This window comes from Alternaria triticimaculans (assembly GCF_023758025.1).
Source record: "Alternaria triticimaculans strain BMP 0046 chromosome Unknown scaffold_40, whole genome shotgun sequence".
NCBI classification, from domain to species: Eukaryota; Fungi; Ascomycota; class Dothideomycetes; order Pleosporales; family Pleosporaceae; genus Alternaria; species Alternaria triticimaculans.
Genome location: NW_026055997.1, coordinates 79,705 through 98,541, shown reverse-complemented (window position 1 = coordinate 98,541; position 18,837 = coordinate 79,705). Strand labels below are relative to the sequence as shown.

The 18,837-nt window shown below is 54.0% G+C and overlaps 6 protein-coding genes across 6 annotated transcripts; 2 read left to right on the top strand and 4 right to left on the bottom strand.

Annotated features, from left to right (window-relative positions):
* Positions 1-386: 386 nt before the first annotated feature.
* Positions 387-2,479, bottom strand: J4E78_010835 (uncharacterized protein; the record flags this gene model as incomplete). The annotated part of the gene is made up of 3 exons (XM_049371411.1): positions 387-2,136; positions 2,183-2,393; positions 2,449-2,479. 3 exons carry the CDS (start codon positions 2,477-2,479, stop codon positions 387-389), a joined length of 1,992 nt encoding a protein of 663 aa, XP_049216890.1.
* A 1,297-nt stretch (positions 2,480-3,776) lies between these two features.
* On the top strand, positions 3,777-6,005 carry J4E78_010834 (uncharacterized protein; the record flags this gene model as incomplete). Its single annotated transcript, XM_049371410.1, has 7 exons — positions 3,777-3,863; positions 3,930-4,338; positions 4,389-4,423; positions 4,473-5,145; positions 5,195-5,536; positions 5,594-5,669; positions 5,735-6,005. 7 exons carry the CDS (start codon positions 3,777-3,779, stop codon positions 6,003-6,005), a joined length of 1,893 nt encoding a protein of 630 aa, XP_049216889.1.
* Positions 6,006-6,509: 504 nt separating this feature from the next.
* J4E78_010833 (uncharacterized protein) lies at positions 6,510-8,430 on the bottom strand (the record flags this gene model as incomplete). Its single annotated transcript, XM_049371409.1, has 5 exons — positions 6,510-7,412; positions 7,467-7,594; positions 7,660-7,951; positions 8,007-8,196; positions 8,249-8,430. 5 exons carry the CDS (start codon positions 8,428-8,430, stop codon positions 6,510-6,512), a joined length of 1,695 nt encoding a protein of 564 aa, XP_049216888.1.
* A 1,116-nt stretch (positions 8,431-9,546) lies between these two features.
* J4E78_010832 (uncharacterized protein) lies at positions 9,547-11,379 on the bottom strand (the record flags this gene model as incomplete). Its single annotated transcript, XM_049371408.1, has 1 exon — positions 9,547-11,379. One exon carries the CDS (start codon positions 11,377-11,379, stop codon positions 9,547-9,549), a length of 1,833 nt encoding a protein of 610 aa, XP_049216887.1.
* Positions 11,380-12,182: 803 nt separating this feature from the next.
* J4E78_010831 (uncharacterized protein) lies at positions 12,183-17,170 on the top strand (the record flags this gene model as incomplete). Its single annotated transcript, XM_049371407.1, has 3 exons — positions 12,183-12,299; positions 12,361-15,402; positions 15,452-17,170. The coding sequence occupies 3 exons, from the start codon at positions 12,183-12,185 to the stop codon at positions 17,168-17,170; spliced, it is 4,878 nt and encodes a 1,625-aa protein (XP_049216886.1).
* An 871-nt stretch (positions 17,171-18,041) lies between these two features.
* Positions 18,042-18,831, bottom strand: J4E78_010830 (uncharacterized protein; the record flags this gene model as incomplete). The annotated part of the gene is made up of 2 exons (XM_049371406.1): positions 18,042-18,420; positions 18,482-18,831. The coding sequence occupies 2 exons, from the start codon at positions 18,829-18,831 to the stop codon at positions 18,042-18,044; spliced, it is 729 nt and encodes a 242-aa protein (XP_049216885.1).
* Between the last annotated feature and the right edge of the window lie 6 nt (positions 18,832-18,837).

Below are 18,837 nucleotides of genomic sequence, written 5' to 3'. Positions count from 1 at the left end.
ACCCGAGTTGGATAAGCGCAAAGTCCGTGCGGACGACGTGTCATGCGCATCCGTGGTGCCCGCAATCAGGTGTTTTCGATCGAAGCCGTGCACACTTCTTCAATAACGAGGCAGTTTTGTAAACTTTGTGATTGTCGCTACTAGCATTACAAAGCGATGTTCGTCTCAATTAGATTTCGTGAAGCTTTACAGCAACCAGTATGCCCTGTCTGTGCTTGACAAGACGACTACATTCACTTTGGAGCCTTTCTCATCGCACACCTCTTGTTCCAAATATTAATCTTCAACAGTCCGTCTGCTTGGAAGGTCGGACTTCCGGATATCTGTGCATAAAACCACGGTACAGTACAATGCGCCCTGTACTTTCTATCTGCCCATTGCAATCTTCAGGACACACTCAGCGGCTTGACGTACTGTTTCCAGATGTCTAAGAACGCCATCCTGTCCTTCCTGCTCTGGAACTTGATCTCTAACGCCGAATACCCAAACCGGTTCAGATTAGCAGCCCTCGAGAAACCACCACCACCTCCCGATATATCTTTCAAAGGAATCGGCGAGCCGCTCAACGACCCTGAAGTAACGCTGTCTGATCGAGAAAACCGTAGCATTTCCATAGAGTCGTTGCGTTTCTTGCGAGACGGATTCGCTGCTTCGGAATCCGTCTGTGTGGATGACTTGCGGCGTTTGAAAACCTTATCAGTCGCCCAACGCGGTGCGTCTTTTGAGAAGAGAAGCGTAAGCTTGTCACTGTCTTTCTTATAGACCGACTCCGTGAGCCATTCGAATGCGTAGTGCGGCTCCTCGACCCAGTGCCCATCCTCTTCCAATGCGCTCGTGTAAAACAGCAGAATCAAGACCTCAGACGTAACGAGCCCACCATCGGCTAGATGCGTCTCGGTACGCCGCCACAGCCGCAAATTTCTTCCACGACATTCAGTCGGATTGTGATCCGAGGATATGCTCGATATGGGTCGATCAAATTCGAGATTAGCAGAGTCGGCACCGTTGTTGGTGTACAACAAGGTCTGGAATCTGTTTGCTGCTTCGTGGCCAATGAACGTGTACTTGATGTCAATATACTGCCTGTTGAGTTTCCCGAACGAGCTGCGCGGAAAATCGACAGACACTGCACCGTCAACATACGTGGTAGTCAAGGGTATCGCTGGCCCGGTAGCAGGAAAGTGCTGTTCAGTCCATGTTCGAAGCTTCCCGTCTTGGCTAGAGTGATAGACTGTTCGCAGCGAGATGCCAGTATCTTCTCGATATCGCCACCGAACCTCGCACTCGTGATTTTCGGATCCGTACTTCAGAGACTTTCGTTCGACCTGAACGTTGCGACATATTCGCTTCCAGTCGAGTGCAGCGTCTCCTAATGTCATGGTTGCCAGGGATGTACGCGAGAGACTGCGCCGCAAAGTGGGAGATAAGGGCTTCTCTGAGGCAGTACCCGTTGACGACGGTGATGCGGGCGAAGAGCTTTCGCTACAGGCAACTGTGGAACTAAAAGGTATCCTATTAGGCTCAAGCGATGTCGGTCTAGGCGACTGCGACCAATCGACTGATCCAAAGTAATCTGGAGACGATGGCTGTAGACTCAAGGTCGGGCGGTTGCTGCCCGTGGAGTCACTCAAGCTGTCTTGGCCAAACATGGTGAAGTTCCCGGAGTGATCTGTCTCGAGGGTATAGGTTCGCAATGGAGCTGGTGGCATGTTGCGGACCTGCTGCTTCATCGCGTCGCTTGGGACCAAGTGTGAGCGTTTCTCCGCCGTAGCTCGCTTTGCGCGATTCTCCTCGATGAAAATCGCGTCATCGACCTGCCGTCTCAGATGATATAGTACAGCAGCTGTCTGAACATCACCAGTAGAAAACGTAGCAGGTGTGTCTCCCAGAGAAAGAGGCCGCGATAGTCCCGCTTCTTGAGCAACACGTTCGTCCTCACTTTGCAGCCATCGATCAAAGATTTTCCATTCGCTGAACAACGGGTGTTCGTCGGAAGACGCGAGTGCCAGTGGTGCGCGGTTGCTTGGAACACCAAGAGTGTTTGTGGAGTAAGCGCGGCCGCCTAAATTTACTGTACGAGACGGCGCAGCGTCGAGAAGACGCTGAGTCTGCTTGGTTGCCTCGAGATGTAGCCGCCTAACGACGGTCAGCGACTGTTGTTTCGAGTACGAAAGAGGCTTACAATTGCAGAAAGGAAATGCACATGTTCAGCGCTTGGTAATGGCCGCTGATCTGTTTCCTCAGCCCATCGATCTCCTTTTCCATCCCGATGTATCTGATCGTGAAGATGAACTTCTTGACGGTCATCTTCTTATCGACGAGATGTTCAGCGTATGGCTCCAAGGTCTTTTCACACTTCTTCAGCGTGTCTTCGAAATCCTGGACAGGGAATGCTGCGCGTTGTTATCTCGCGTCAGTGCATGCCGCAAATGTAGTACACAGATGAACGCTCACGTAGCGGCTGGCCATATTGTCTCATTAGCTCGCCCAGCTCTTTGAGACAGCCATGGAATGTGGTGAATTCCTTAACAAGCCCACTGACTTGCGCTTCCGAATTTTCGTTGGCATCTAGTTGCAATGATGAGCGAGGTGGTCCCTGACGGTTGCCACCAGAGGGGGGTAGCTGGCGCCATACCTTTGAACGCAAGATATACACGGGTCGAAATCTCCAACAATTTCAGAACATCGGACGGACTGCACCCAAAGGACATATTCGTAGGGTTGCGCCGCGCTCAAGCGCAACAGAGTTTGTGTAAAGACTGCTCATACGTTATAGAACTGTTGGTGCACAGTAGGGACAATCATCGTCCAAGCATCAGGCTTCCATGAAAAGGACAAGCTGGTGTAGTAAGAACCACCTGAGCTTACGGTCGTCTCTTCGTCACGCTTCCGATAGAGCTAGCCTAAGGTAGACCGCTCCGGCATCTGGGGGGTGGCTCACGGCGCTGCTGACATCCTGCTACCGCTCAGGCACGCAAACTCGTCGAAGCCTTCTACTGTCGGCAGCAATCAGGGCAGCCCAGGGCAGACATGAGCTTATCCAAAGGTGGCGGACAGCTCGTGTTTGTGCATGTGGCGGTATTAGAATGGTACGCCTAATTCGGCATAGTAGCTTTTGGCGTTCAATGAGGTTGCGAAGATCAACACGTGGGGGAGCGAACGGCCATGGTCGACTACCAGACGGGCCAGCCAACTCCAGGGCTCGATTCAGCCACGTGTGGCTTTCCCTTGGAATCTCGGAACATGTTTTGATGCAGCCTGCACGAACTCACAAGGAACCGGATTTCATAAAGCAAGATGCTGTTGCCCACTCATCGCAGCGTTCGCAGCTGAACGACCTCGGAAGCATCGCAGACGGGAGGAGCCGGAGAATGCACCATGATTTAGACATCAGCAGCAACCACACACTCCAAAGGACTCCAGTGATGAAGGCCTGGACGCTTGGATCGCGGCAATGAACGCCACCAAGCCTGACTTCGGCGAACCAAACGAGATTGGATGCGCTGATTGAGAACGCACGAATAGCGCCAGTTCGCATACGTCCTCTTCTGTTGACCGGTTTGCCTTGTGGTATCGGGCTATGCACGCTGTCTGAAATCTGCCTTCGGTAGTCCGTGTCATGGTGGAGGCTGAAGCTTTGCGCATTCACAATATGAAAGATGCTGCCCCAAGGCGGTTCTGCACGACAGACCCCGTTACATACTGACTATTGCCGGAACCCTCGCACGTAGGTACAACTACCATACTGTTACAGTTCTGTCACCCCTATCGCTACAATGGGCCTGCGTAAATGGATCATGCGTCCAATGAGAGGCCATCAAGTTGGGGTGCCGGACATGACAACAGGCGGGAGCGGTATACCGGTAGGTTTCCCTCTGCCACTCGTAGTAGTCCTAAGATCGATCTTCTCTCGCTAATCCGATGGACAGGAGATAAGGCGTCGACGGTGGACTCTCGCGACGATTGATTCAGCGCCCTTCCAAGTCTGGGTAGTAGTAGTAGCTGGGATCGGCTTCCTAACAGATTCGTTCGGCCTTTTTGCTTTGAATGTCGTTACCCCCATGCTCGGTTATGTCTACTGGCCTAATCGCAACGAAGGCGGTATACCCTCGGTGCCGTCCTCTGTCAAGACAGCCATGATGTGTTCCACACTAGCGGGTACAATGGTCGGCCAGATAGGATTCGGCTTCGCGGCAGACATATTGGGCCGACGAAAAATGTATGGTCTTGAGCTGGTAATCGTCATCGTTGGCACAATGCTGCTGCTCATGAGTTCGAACGGGGAGAAGAACAGCATGGCAATTGGAGGATGGCTGATCACCTGGCGAGCGATCATGGGTAAGAAGCGAATTGATGTACGAATGCATCGTAAGACTGACGATAACTAGGGATCGGTATCGGGGCGGACTACCCTTTGAGTGCTGTAGGTATTGTTTCCAACGTGACCGTGCTGATGCTAATCGTGGGTTCAGGTCATTACTGCCGAGTTCGCACCTCGCAAACATCGTGCGCGAATGTTGAGCTGGGTTTTCTTCGCCCAACCTGTTGGACAGCTGCTCGCCAATGTTCTATCACTTGCTGCAGTGGAGTCGTACAAGCCATGGATCAAGGAGGCCACGCAGTCTTGTCAGCCTGCCGACTTGGAGTGCTTCCGAGCTATCGATCGACTTTGGAGGCTCGTAGTTGGGATCGGCATTGTGCCGGCTCTCATCGCTCTGCTGTTTCGATTCACGATACCAGAGAGTCCGAGGTATACGCTGGACATCTTGCAAAACACAAAAAGCACCCTCGAAGATACGGCGAACTACTTTGGTGCGCCCGGAACAGACCCCGAACATGGCGAGAGGGAACTGCTAGATCTGGCTGCAACACAGGAAGTTTCGAGGCCTGTATCGAGGCAATCGACCAACGCTTCGGTGATTGCACCCGACGAGGAGATTGAGAGCGACAGTGACTCCGGACACCGCCTCAGTGACGTACATCTTCGTCCCGCCGCAGCGCCCCGCGGCCGGCTTCCTCCAGGCGACCCGGATTTTGTTCCTCCACTTGCCTCGTGGGCCGACGCAAAACAATTCTTTATAGCGGAGAAAAACTGGCAAAACCTTCTAGGAACGTCGTTGGCCTGGCTGTTTCTCGATTTCGCGTGTAGGTACACTGCCAGACCACTGCGGTAAAACCACTAAATTTGAGACAGTCTATGGGTTGGGCCTCTCTTCACCAGAAATTGTCAGCCACATCTGGCAGGGAAACAACAACAGCAGATCTTCCGTCTACCAGACGTTGAGTGATAATAGCAAACACACCCTGGTGATGGTTTCCATAGGGACAGTTGTCGGCGGCCTGCTAATGATCAAGATTGTCAAGCATGCTTCGCCAAAAGTGATTCAGTTCTGGGGGTTCTTGGTTCTATTCGTTCTCTTCATCGTAACCGGAAGTGCTTGGACCAACCTACTCGACAGCAGTCGCTCGGGACTCATTGTGCTTTACGTGCTCAGCCACATCGCCTTCAACCTGGGACCGAATGTGACGACTTTTAGTAAGTGATATCCGTGTGCGACCTGTTGTGAAACATCTACTAATTTCGTGCATCAAGTTATCCCTGCCGAGATATTCCCTACGAGGTACCGGTGCACCTGCCACGGCATAGCTGCGGCTAGTGGCAAACTCGGGTGAGGACAAACCGCGGAAGAACTGCATATGAGACATTTACTGACTTCGAAAACTCGCACCATAGGTCTTGGGTGGTGCAAGTCTTTCTGGCATATGCATTCCAATCCGACAAATCCGAACCCACAAGCGATTTTGAATGGGAACGCAAGAATTTCGGACATATCCTGCAAGTAATGAGCGCTTTCATGCTAGCAGGTGCCGTAACAACATATTTCTTGGTCCCGGAAACAAGAGACCACGATAACAAGAGTCGGACACTGGAGGTTTTGGCGTGTGGCAAGAAGGTTATCGATGAGCTGAACCGCCAGCGGAAGAAGGAAGATGAAGACGACTGAGATGGATTGTACCAGAATGAACTTGATGAAGTTAGGGAAGATACGGTAGTCGGTTGCAGATGATGAAGCAATGGACAAGCGTAGTAGCGTAGTCGGCTGAATGTTGATGATGCGGTACCCAGCCACCCGGCCCCACCTCCCTCCAGCTGGTCAATGACGCAGGCGGCACGTTTGGCGCTAATTTCGTCCGGAGCTACGCAGCTTCTTCTGACCCTCACGTGCTGCTATCTTGAGTACCCACCATTGCGAAGCCTGGGCCCCGAAGACGATGGTGTGCTTCCTTCCATCAGATTCCATCGGAGGATGCTAGGAAAATGACACGGGCATGTCTCCTTCCCTCAGTCAGGACGTTACGGGACCGTCCGGGAGGGGGATATAAGAGAAGAGGCTTGATGGGCAATGTCCGAGATGTTGCATAATGAATGATGGTAGAACAAAAACATGACTTGGGAGAACCGATAGCTGCCTGCCCCTGTCGTACAGCTCTTCGAAGCGCCTTCGCGTCTATTGCCAAAGCAAGGTGATTTTCTTCCACCATGGCCCTTTCATATTCATTGTTCGCGCCGGCACCTCCTCAGCAAGCACCTGATCCATACCCGTCTTCAGATCTACCTCTGCTGGATCATAAGCCCAACTATCGCTCCAGGCCCAAATCCGATGCCCCCCATAGAACAGGAAGAACATGGGAATACCCACGTACGCAGTAAAGAAAGAGCTAACGTCCCACTTCTCAGGCCAGAAGACATCGAACCCGTTGACCAAACAGAGAATTGTAAAGCTGATGATGACGCACCAAGCACCCCACTTGTTCACCGGTGAGCGATATGGAAGATCCGTGATGTTTTGCGTTTCGCAGGCTTTCCGGAAGCGCAGAAAGATGATGCCGCAGCAGATCCAGGAGATGAATCCAGACGTGTTTGTTAAATTCACGAACCAGTTAAAGACGACCGCACTCTCGCTGCCTACGTTTAGGTATGCCAGAACGCAGAACAACGAAGAGGCAGTAACAGCCCAATACGGTACACCGGACTTGGTGCATGCTTTGAAGACGGAAGGTGCGTTGCCAGACAGGGCGAGCGCGTATAGCGAGCGCGAGGACAAAAATAGGAAGGAGTTTCCGGACGACCATGCACTGATGATGATACCTGCGTTGATGATGCTGTCCAGCACGGGGATGCCAGCGTTCTTAATTCCTGCAACAAAGGGCGACGAGCCAGCTCCGGAACCACCAGACGTAATGATGGGGTCGTCGGAGGGGCAAATGATTCCGATAGCCAGTACGCTGCCAACATAGAAGAAGAGTAGGCGGTATATGTATCTGCGTGCCGCAGTAGGCAAGTTGCGACGCGGTGACTGCATCTCGCCACCTGTTGCAACGAGAAGCTCGGGAGCAAACGTGAAGGGGAACTAGACATGAGGGTCAAACAAGTAGATATAAGGCTTCGCCGGAAGCATGCTTACAGCAGAGAGTACCATAGTGGATAAGAGGGCCACAAATCGCCCAGCATTTCCTTCTTCTAGATACGTATTCGCCGCGCCAGGGTTCTTCCAGTACCGGAAGCCGAGTCGGTCATGCTGTGGACCGCCGCCTTTAAGATAAATGTATAAAGTCAGTGGTTGTATCATACGCAGTTTGTGCAGGGGTATTACTAACCCCAAAACAAAACAAATGACAGAATCAGGAGCCCTAAAATCATGATAACCTTTGTTCCGGCAAACCAGAACTCTGTCTCGCCGTAGAACCTGACTGGAAAGCAGTTCAGTCCAACGATGACAATGATCATGACTGTGATCCACACTGCGATGTTCACGGGCGGGTTCCAATACTCAATGACCAACCCGGCTGCCGTGATTTCGTAAGGCACAAGGATACCGAGCGAGTAGAAGTATAGCCAACCCAGGCCGAACCCCATAGAGCGCGACACATAGCGGTAACCGAAAAGGTTCTGAAGGTACAAGGTCAGTCGTGTGTCACATGCCTTGGGTACGGCCACAAGTTACCATGGAAGACCCCGGGGTCGGCAGATAGGCCGCGACTTCAATGATACCCGCAACGGTACAAAAGATCAAGAACGACATGGCGATGTACGTGGACAGGATGAAGGCCGGGCCGCCACGAGCGAGGGTTTGGCCTGAGCCGACAAAGAGCCCAGTACCTATTGTGCCACCCAACGCAATCATTTGAGCATGTCTACGTTCCGTCAGTCTTTGAGGATATAGGGTATCAAGAGGGGTCTACTGACCGTGACTTCAGACCACGCTGCGTAGTCTCATAACGCTCGTCGAATATCTCTCCTGCAATAATCTCTGGATCGACAGCGGAGCTTTTCCTGCGACTCGCCGTATGCGACCTGCGAACATGGCCAATGCCATAGTCCACGCTCTGTTCTCCGATAGCCGAGTCTTCTGCCTTCTTCTCGGACATGACTGCTTTTGGGACTCTGACGGTAAACACTCAGTCAAGAAGTAGAAAAGGGAGTTGAATTGTAGATAAGAGTCTTGCATGCAGTCGGATCAAGTAAACCCGGTCAGCATGCTAGCCGTGTAACCAAGGAATGCTTGTCCAGCTGCGATACGTAGTCCCACGCGGATTCACCAAGCCGGACATGATAACCCCAGATGAACGCTGATATGGCTTTCTCCATACGCTCACGTCAAGCCGCGGACGATGGTCCGGTGGAACGAGTCGAGACTGGCAAGGATACGAACCAGGGCTGAAGATAGGCGCCGATAAGGACAACGGCAAGAGAGTACAAGAGCTGATAAGCTTCTTCAGTGTTCATAGACGAGCTAGGCTACTTGTAGAGATGTTCGATTCCATCTGCACATCCATGGGTGCAGCATGGAACTGCGCAGCTGCGTAGAAGTGCTTGTGTGCAGGTGGTCTCGGAAGGCACGACAAACACGCTCGCACATAGAACATGCCCAGGTGTGCTTGGCGAGCCTTACATCTTGGTATCGAATCAGGAATTGGAGTACGAGATATAGGCCTACAAGAAGTAGTGATGCACCAGGGATGCCCACTAACACGGCGTGTTGTTATCGCAATCGTCCGAACAACGCCGTCCAAGCCTGTTTCGGCTAGCAATCCATCTAGCTGAGAAAGGCAGCTACGGTTGTCATCATTCCGCCATACATGTTCCAAGCGTAGGCAACACGCTTAAGTTTCGGAATAGGAGTGATGTAGAGCAGCTGTCGTAAACGCGACCAGCAAGATTAGCGCACTTTCCGCCAAGGGCTTTTCGCATGTGGAGTAGACGGGCCAAGGTACGATGGCTGTTGAGCACCATGCCAAGAAGGTGTTACTGCATGGATATGGGAGTTGCTACATGATTTCTACCTAGCTACATCTCGAGTCCACGGGTAGTGTTCTAGGTGTCGGGATAGACAGGCGTGTCGGAGACTGTGTGACCGATGCAACCCGAGTGTCTTTGGTGTATTCCTGCAAGAGTATGACTTGTTTCACGACACAACTTGATGGTTTGTGACTACAATAAACATCTCACGTTACTGTCTGGCATCAACTGACAACCTCCTGGCCTCACCATGTCAATTCCTTCTGCGGTCTCTTGACAATGCCTGGAGGTACACAACCCCACGAGCATACGCTAACTCTCAGTGGAAGAAAGTCACCTGAGCCCCGACTCCAGAATTCAACCCACTCGGCGCGTGCCACAACGTAATGCTTGCGACAGACATGGCACTCGCGGAAGAGACCGTATCCGTCGGCAGCGTTCGCTTCTGCTCGCGAGAGAATGGCTTCCACCATGGGGAGAGCACACGGGCTAAGGTAGTCGCGTATTTTGTGGGGCTCCAAAGAGTGAAGTGCCATATGCAGGGTCGTTGTGAAGAGGGAGGAAACTTTGCTTGTGCACGGAGGGACGAACCACGGTGAGGAAGGTAGGCCGTATGTACCCTGATTCGTCTCGATGATGACGGGGTAGTGTTCCTGGTCGGAAGTAGGGAGCTTTGGAGAGCCCTTGAGAAGCTTGCCATCCTGCCCATAGTAAGAAACCAGAGTCCGAGCAATGTACCGTGGCGCGTGGGCAACGGCATCGCCCTCTACTAAAGCTTCTAGGCGCAACGAAGGGTGGTGCGAATAGAAGCCAACATCTTCAGCGGCGCACTCTCGGGCGTCGTCTGCACCGCCAAAAGAGTTGGCCCAGGACTCGAAATAGCGGATGCGCCAGACAGCCTGGTCGCGGTCTTGGCACGTTGCCAGCGTTGGATAGAGATGAGCGAGCTGCTTATTTGCGTCTTCTCGTACGTCATCGAGGTGGCGAAGGGGCCCTTGGTGTTGCTTCTGGTAGTCGGTGAGGGAGAAGCGGCGGAAGGACATTGGCTGGAGCAGATCGGTACCCATGAGAGTGAGGCGGGTCATGTTTCCATGTGGGGCAAGAAGAGTGACGATGTCGAAGGGGAGGTAGTGAAGCTTGTTGAGGGATACGTCGAGGGCCTCGAGCTTGCGCAGGCGGCTGATTTGCTGGGGAAGCTCGTCGATGTCGTTCTGGCGCAGATAGAGGCCAGTGAGATCGTCGAGGTGGAACAAAGCGGGCACGAGGCGACGGAGCTTGTTCTTGCCGAGGTTGACGTGGAGCCTGGGGAGCAGAGAGCGGTACTGGCCCGCCGTGGGGAGCTCGTTGTCGTAGACGGGAGGGTGGCTGATGACGGAATTGAGCTCGCCAATGCGTGTGATGTCGCGGTCGGCGAGGTCGAGGCCAACGAGGTCGTACGACTCGCGGTCCGCGGCAAGGCCGTCGTCGATGTGCCGGTTGAAGACGGCCGCTGGAGCGGCGTGTCTCGCCACGTCGACGTCGACGTCCATGGCCTCATCGTCGGCAGCTCGCGCGTGGAGCGAGCGGGGGAGCGACACGGCGGCGCGGAGAGAGGCTGGCGGCATGTACGGGGGCAGGGGCAGGTCGTCGCAGCTGCTGGTCGCGTCGCTGAGCATGTAGATGCCCGAGTCCAAGTTGCGCGCGAACTTGGTCTTCTTGACTTGGGGGCTGGCGTGGGCAGACGCGTGCGTGTCCCACCACGCGCCCTTACGCTTGTTCTTGTGTATGCGCGGGGACTCGTAGTTGGCCACGTCGACCGACTCGCACGAGTCGTCGCTGGAGAAGACGGGCGGAGGGGAGCTCGACTTGGTGGTGAAGGCCGTGGGGTGCCGCTCGAAGAAGGGGCTGGGCGCGAGGTCCTCGGTGCCCGCGCACGGCGGCGAAGAGGGCGGCGGCGAAGAGGGCAGCGCCTCGTCAAAGTCCATGGCGAGCTGCTTGTCGGCGTCGTCGTCGTCGTTGCGCAGGAGAGATGCCGCTGCTGTGGGAGGAGGCTGCGCCGACGCGTGCCACGGCCTCGGCAGCCACGAACCCCCCGTCATAGCTTCGTCCAGGGCGGCCGATACCACCCCATCACGTGACTATCCCAGATGAGCGATAGGTCCCCACCAGACCTCGGGAACCTGGAGAAGAGCTGCGTGCGTGACTGGGGCACACGAAGCCGAGCGGACAAGCATATCAAGACGCAAAGGGCGTGAGTGAATATTCGACGGACCCAGACTTGTTCTCCTAGCATGAGGTGAGGTTGCGGCGACGGTGTACTGTAAACCACGCTGTCGGCACACGTCGGCCCGTCTGGGGCAGGTCATGGCACGATGGCCCTACCGCGTCGCACACAATCGATGACGCGACGGTAGACAGGACAGGAGGCGCAGCGATGCCAGGATGTGCACGCGAGGCTTGTCATGACTGGGCGCTGTCTGGGCGGATGCAGTCGCCGAGCCGCGTTCGAACAGCGTGCTCAGGCATGCCAACTGTGGTAGACAGGCGTCGCGACAGACACAGACCTGGACCCAGCTACGGGAGCAGGCTGAGGTAAGCCGGGCCGCTGGGCAGGCACGCAGCGTGTTGGCACTTTCCAAGCTTGGCGCCCCATGTGGATCATGGCGACGGCCCTGGAGGGCTGGCGCGGGTCCAAGACGTCGGACAAGACGTCGTCTGCTCGGCGTCGTTCCGTATACGCTGGGTACGGGGCGCGGCATTGGCGTCGTCTCTTCGCCATCCATGCTTCAAGACGCTCTCTGCGCCCTTCCACTCTCCCAAGAGAAGCAGGATGCTTCCACGCGCGGCCTTGTAGCGACTGCGACCCCATCTCGAGACGACGCTCCAAGACTACAAAGCCACCATGGCGGGCGCAATCGTGAGCCAGACATGGATCCTCACCAAGAAGACGCTCCTCGTCGTCTTTGTGCGCCACTGGTTCTTCACAAGTGTCCGCGCATTCTGGGCTCCCATTATCTTTGTATGTCGACGCCTCGTCGCCCCCCTCCGCACAACAATGGCTAACCAGGGCTCTGCCGCAGATGTTCTTCATATCTTATGCGAAAAACTTCTTTGTCCCGCCGTCAGAGTACGGCATCGGTGAGCCGTCTCTCATCCGCTCCTTTCCCGACGCCCTCAGCGCTGCCCAAGGCGGCCGTGACAAGGTCGTCTTCGTCAACAACGGACACACTGGTGGCGACATTCAAGACGTCATTGCACAGCTATCCACCCAGGTCCGCGACGCTGGCCTGCAGGCCGTGACTATTCAGCAGGATGTTCAACTGCTTTCGACGTGCGAGAGCTCGCTGCGGGGCGCCAGCACATGCTATGGTGCAGTGTCCTTCCTTTCCAGTCCGAGCCAAGGCCAGGGCGAGAGCTGGAACTACACCATCCGATCCGACGGAGCGCTGGGAGAGGAAATCTACGTGGGCCAGGACGACAACGATGTCCAGATCTACATTCTGCCCTTCCAGCGCGCCATCGACCAGGCCATCGCCTCCGTCGAGGGCTCTGCTGCCATCCCCGCCACCGACGAGTACCCGTACACAGAGCGTACGCAGCAAGAATACGACGATCGCATCAGGACCCTGTACATGGGCGCACTCATCAACATCATGGGCGTGGCTCTGTACATTGGCGTGTGCGGCGTCACCTATCAGCTCACGGGGCAAATGGCCGAGGAGAGAGAACGCGGCATATCCCAGCTGGTCGAAGCCATGTCGCCCGCCAAAAAGCCATGGCACACGCAGTTTGCCCGTCTTCTGTCCATGCATATTGCTTTCGACATCATCTACTTCCCGGGCTGGGTCATTATGGGCGCCATCCTTTGGGCTCTGGCTTTCCAAACCTCCAACCCTGCCATATTGATCATCTTCCACATCCTTGCTGGCCTGTCCTTGACCAGCTTCTCCATCTTCGGCGCAGCTTTCTTCCGCAAAGCCCAACTATCTGGTATCACCATCGTCATCGTCCCGATCCTCCTGGCCATCATCGCCCAAGTCGCTGGACCTTTCAGCACGGCTGCTGTATACGTTCTGAGCCTGCTCTTTCCGTCCATCAACTACGTCTTCTTCATTATTTGCGTGGCCCGTTTTGAGCGACAGCTCGTTGGAATGAACCTCGTCCAAGCCGCGCCCGACTACCAGGACCACATCTGGACTACTCCCGGCATCGTCTTCTGCATATTTGCCATTATACAGACTTTTGTGTACCCTGTTCTGGGCGCTCTTGTTGAGCGCTGGCTCTACGGCACCGTTTCGGCCGACCGGAAGACTACAACGTCTTCGCCGGATCACAACATCATCCTGACAAACTTTTGTAAGCACTGGACTCCCAGTTGGTTTCGCAGCAACGTCCTTGCCAAGTTCGGCGTCAAGCCACCGGAAACAGTCGTCGCCGTGCAAGACTTCAGCATGAAGGCGCGCAAAGGCCAGATTATGGTTTTGCTTGGTGCCAATGGTAGTGGCAAGTCCACCACGCTGGACGCCATCGCGGGTCTCAACTCCATCACTAGTGGAGCGATCGAGATTGATGGCACCGGAGGCCTTGGACTGTGCCCCCAGAAAAATGTCATGTGGGATGAGCTGACTGTTTACGAACACGTTCGTATCTTTAACCAGTTAAAGTCAACCGGCACCTACGATACCAAAGATACCATCGAAAACCTAATACGCGCTTGCGATCTGGGGCACAAGATCAGAGCACAGTCCTGCACACTTTCTGGGGGTCAAAAGCGCAAGCTTCAGCTGGCCATGATGTTCACCGGCGGTTCAAAAGTCTGCTGCGTCGATGAGGTGTCGTCCGGACTGGATCCACTCTCGCGAAGGAAGATCTGGGAGATTCTACTCGCTGAGCGGGGTGACCGCACCTTCTTGCTCACGACACATTTTCTCGACGAGGCAGATGTCCTTGCCGACTACGTTGCCATCCTTTCCCGCGGTATCCTCAAAACCAAGGGTACTTCGGTTCAGCTCAAACATGAAGTCGGCGCTGGATACCACGTTACGTATCCGAAAGACGCTCCTGTCAAGCCCCCAGTGGATGCCATCAAGAAACCGGCACCTTCCGAAGGCATGCTACAGTACCAATTCGAGAACGCACTGCCCGCCACCAAATTCGTTGATATTCTGAGACATCATGACGTCAAGAACTACGACATTGTTGGCCCGACATTGGAGGATGTCTTCCTGGCCAATGCTGAGGAAGTCGAGGAGTACAACCTAATGGACGCTGACCACGGTGGGCAAGCTGGAACCCCAACGTCGGACAAGGATCGAGACGTACCTTCAGATCACTCTGACACCGACAAGACGCTAGAAATGAGCAAAGGTCGTGGCACTAGTCTACTCAGGCAGATACTCATACTTGTACAGAAGCGTATCACCATTGTCAAACGCAACTTTTGGCCCTACATATTCGCTTTACTCCTTCCGATTGTGGCGGCGGGACTAGTCACACTGTTCCTAAAGGATTACGAGGCTGTGGGATGCGATCCTGGAGCCAGCGCTAACGACCCTACCATATTCTCGCTTTCCAACGTAGACGATGTCCCTCTCATCCCCATCGGTCCGGCAAGTACCGTCGGTCCTGCTATCGACACCATCATTCAACGAACAGGAGTCTCCGAGGACAGTTTTCACCTCGTGGACACACTCGATGAATTCAACGACTACGTCAACACGCGTTTCCGCAACATCACACCCGGTGGCTTCTTCCTAAATGATAACGGCCCGCCACTCATGGCTTACCTTGCTAATGGCGGTGTCATTGGTGGCCTCATCACACTGAATACTCTCGACAACATCTTGACAAACATCACCATCTCCACACAGTACCAGCAATTCGCCGTGCCATTTGCTCCTAATATGGGCGACACGCTACAGCTGATCTTGTATTTTGGCCTGGCCATGTGTGTCTACCCAGCGCTATTTGCTCTATATCCGACACAAGAGCGGCTTAGGAATGTCCGAGCGCTGCACTACAGCAACGGTATCCGGGCTGTGCCACTGTGGCTGGCATACACGGCGTTTGATTTCCTGTTCGTGCTTGTGATCTCTGCCGTCACTACAGGGATCTTTGCTGCAGTAAGTTCCTATTGGCACATACAAATCTGCATGGCTAACGTTGCTACAGGCTTCCGATGCGTGGTATGCACCAGGGTACCTCTTCGTGGTGTTCTTTCTCTACGGCCTGTGTGCGACGCTCTTTGCTTACCTAATCTCCATTGTCGTCACGTCGCAACTGGCGGCATTTGCCTTCGCTGCTGGAGGCATGGTGTCGCTCTACCTAATATACTTTATCGGTTACATGGCCATACTGACTTACGCACCCGCATACGCCATTGACTCCTACATTCAGTACTTCCACTGGACTGTCTCGTTGATCTCGCCCTCAGCAAGCCTACTGAGGACGCAACTGCTTTCTCTCAACTCTTTCAGCGTACTATGCGATGGCAATCAAATTCCCAGCTATCCTGGCGCTTTGACAGTGTACGGAGGACCCATTTTGTATCTCATTGTACAAATCATATTGCTTTTCACCGCTCTCGTGTGGTGGGACTCGGGCTACCGACCCGCGTTTCTCAACCGAGAAAAAAGCCGTCAGCAGCACTCGGAAGAGAACGTGGATACCATCCCTCCTGCTGTCGCTGCCGAAATAACACGCGCTGAGCAGAGCAAAGACAGCCTACGTGCGCTGCATTTACACAAAACGTTCGGCTCCAATCACGCTGTGAACGACATCACCTTTGGCATCCCCCAAGGCCAGGTTTTCGCTCTTCTTGGTCCCAATGGTGCTGGAAAGTCCTCGACTATCTCGCTCATCCGTGGAGACATTCATCCTACGACACACATCAACGGAGGTGGTGACGTTCTGATCGAAGACATCTCAATCATCAGCAAGCGTGCAGCCGCACGAGGTCATCTCGGTGTGTGTCCGCAATTCGATGCCATGGATTCAATGACAGTAACGGAGCATCTGTACTTCTACGCTCGCGCTCGCGGCGTCCCCGACCCAAAGACCAGTGTTGATGCGATCCTCCAGGCTACCAGTTTGGGGCGCTTTCACGACCGTCTCGCGTCCAAACTCTCGGGTGGTAATAAGCGGAAGCTCAGTCTGGGCATTGCATTGATGGGCAATCCGTCTGTTTTACTGTTGGACGAACCGTCCTCGGGTATGGATGCAGCTGCGAAGAGAGTCATGTGGCGCACACTGCTCGGTGTAGCGGCACCTGGGCGTGCCTTGTTGATCACCACTCATTCCATGGAAGAAGCGGACAAGCTCGCCACCCGCGTCGGTATCATGAAGCGCAAAATGCTTGCGCTGGGGACAGTCAGTGATCTAGGGCAGCAGTATGGCGATGCTTGGGTCGTACAGCTTGTGCTCAAATCTGCACCCGAAACCACAGAAAAAGAGATGGAAGCCGTAAAGCAATGGGTTCAGAGGAAGATTCCCGGTGTTCAGCTCGACAAGTGGGGTTCGCGAGGTGGAGGCCACGGACAACTCCGATTCAAAGTACTCAAGGCTGCTTCCCCCGAATCGACTGCATCGCCCGCGCATCTTGACAATGCTCAAGATGGCAAGGTCACCGAAGCAGAGGTTCATCAAATCAACACTTCGTCCTCAGCTGCTTCAGCATCTGATCTAGGCGGCATTCCCGGCCTCATCCAGTTGCTAGAATCTAATCGCCAAGAGCTAGGCTTGGAATACTACTCGGTTTCGCCTACCACCTTGGACGAGGTGTTCCTCCGTGTTGTTGGCGAGGAGGAGGAAGAGACGAGTGGAAAGAAACCAAAGGGTACAAAGAGGAATGGATGGGGTCGCTTCATATGCTGTGGCTTGCTGCCTGCTTAGAGTGTAAACACTGTCGCAGAGACAAGCTGCCAGGCAAGCAACGAGCAGTCAGGATAATGAGTGATTGGGAAACTTCTCCCTGAGCCTTGACGTTGTATGATACCACAGCATTTAGCTTCTGTATATAGCTTGTCTAGTTATCCCACTTTATAATAGTCGAGCCCTAGTCTTTTCGCCTTGAAGCTTGTTGAGCACGTTCCGCAGTCCTCACACGTCTTTTCCCAAATTCTCAGAATCGACTAGTGGAGTCTATGGGATGCTGGTGTTAAGATAACCCGACTTCGCCGTGAGTTCTCGGTAATCCTCAGCCCTTCTTTGTAGCGTCGCGCACCTGCTCACTCAACAGGCCATGTTGTATCACTCACTATCTGGTCGATATACTTCTTCCCAATAAAATTCATCATGCCTCTCATTTGAGTCATAGCTCTTACTGCTGTCGAACAGTGTCTCGGTGTATATTGCAATCTTCTCGGTACTGAGGTGCTGCTACGGGATTAACTGCTCTTCCTTTTCTCTCAGATGCAGCCAGCTCTCCAAGATATCGAAGATCATTGAGTAGACTTCATGTCTTGACCGTTTGTTCAAGCGACCCCGGTCGACAAGCGTTGCAGTTCGTATGCGTGTTCATCAGACGGCTCTACACACATAGTCAAGTCCAACCCAGGTTGCGAATGAGCGCTCCAGACATATCGAGGAAGACGCACATGTGTGGTGACTCTGGGGCAGGGGAACTCTGAAACGGATTTGAAGATTTATTTACTTATAATTATGTAGACAACGTAATGTAGGCTGGCCTGCAGCTACTACAATAGAGGAGATATAGATATATAGCGCATCACGTGAAGAGGAGTCTACACACCGACACCGGGGTCTAAGAGATGAAGTACTTTGCTTGCACCGCGCGAGTGGCAGCCCCCTTAGTAGCCCCCTTGGCAGCAGCAGCAGCAGCAGCTCCTGCTCCTGCTCCTGCTGCCGCTCCAGCCGCCGCACCACCAGCTGCCATGTTGCTCATAACAAATCGCGCGGCCTGAGCCGCGTTAGCACCATACGACAGGTGAGGTGCCAAGATGATAGGCTGGCCTGCACAGATGAGGTCGCCAGGTGCGCAGATGATTTTAGTGTTTGCTGCTGCGACTTTGCCGACCGGTTTGCCGTTGTTTGGGTCACCGAATATGACTGCGCTAGACACAAATGCCGAGTCCTCGGCACTAAGCATATCAGCAGCATTGTGGACAAGCTGACCACCTTGTCTAGATCTCTTGTTAGACTTGCGAATCATGTGAAAGATATTGAGGGCAGTGTGTTACTTACGAGTAGCCTGCCATTACTAGTGTAGTGTCCGGGCATTGGGCCCGAACCTGTCCGACCATCTGTGCCATGAGCTGGCTGCCTCCTTTGTCTCCACCAACAAGAAAACCAGGCACATCTGCTGGGTACTGGATGCCCTGAACAGCGACGTTACCAGCACCTCCCATCATCGCGCCAAGAGCGATAGCAAAAGGTGGTCCAGCAATTGAACCCATATTGCCCAACTCAGTCGTTCCGCGGGCAAAGAGGACAGTCATGGGCTTGCAGCCGCCGCCGCTCTTCACATCATTTTGTGAGATTGAGGCGAGGGCGGCAAGTGTGACTGATGGTAGGAAAAAAATAAGGAATTTCATAATGAT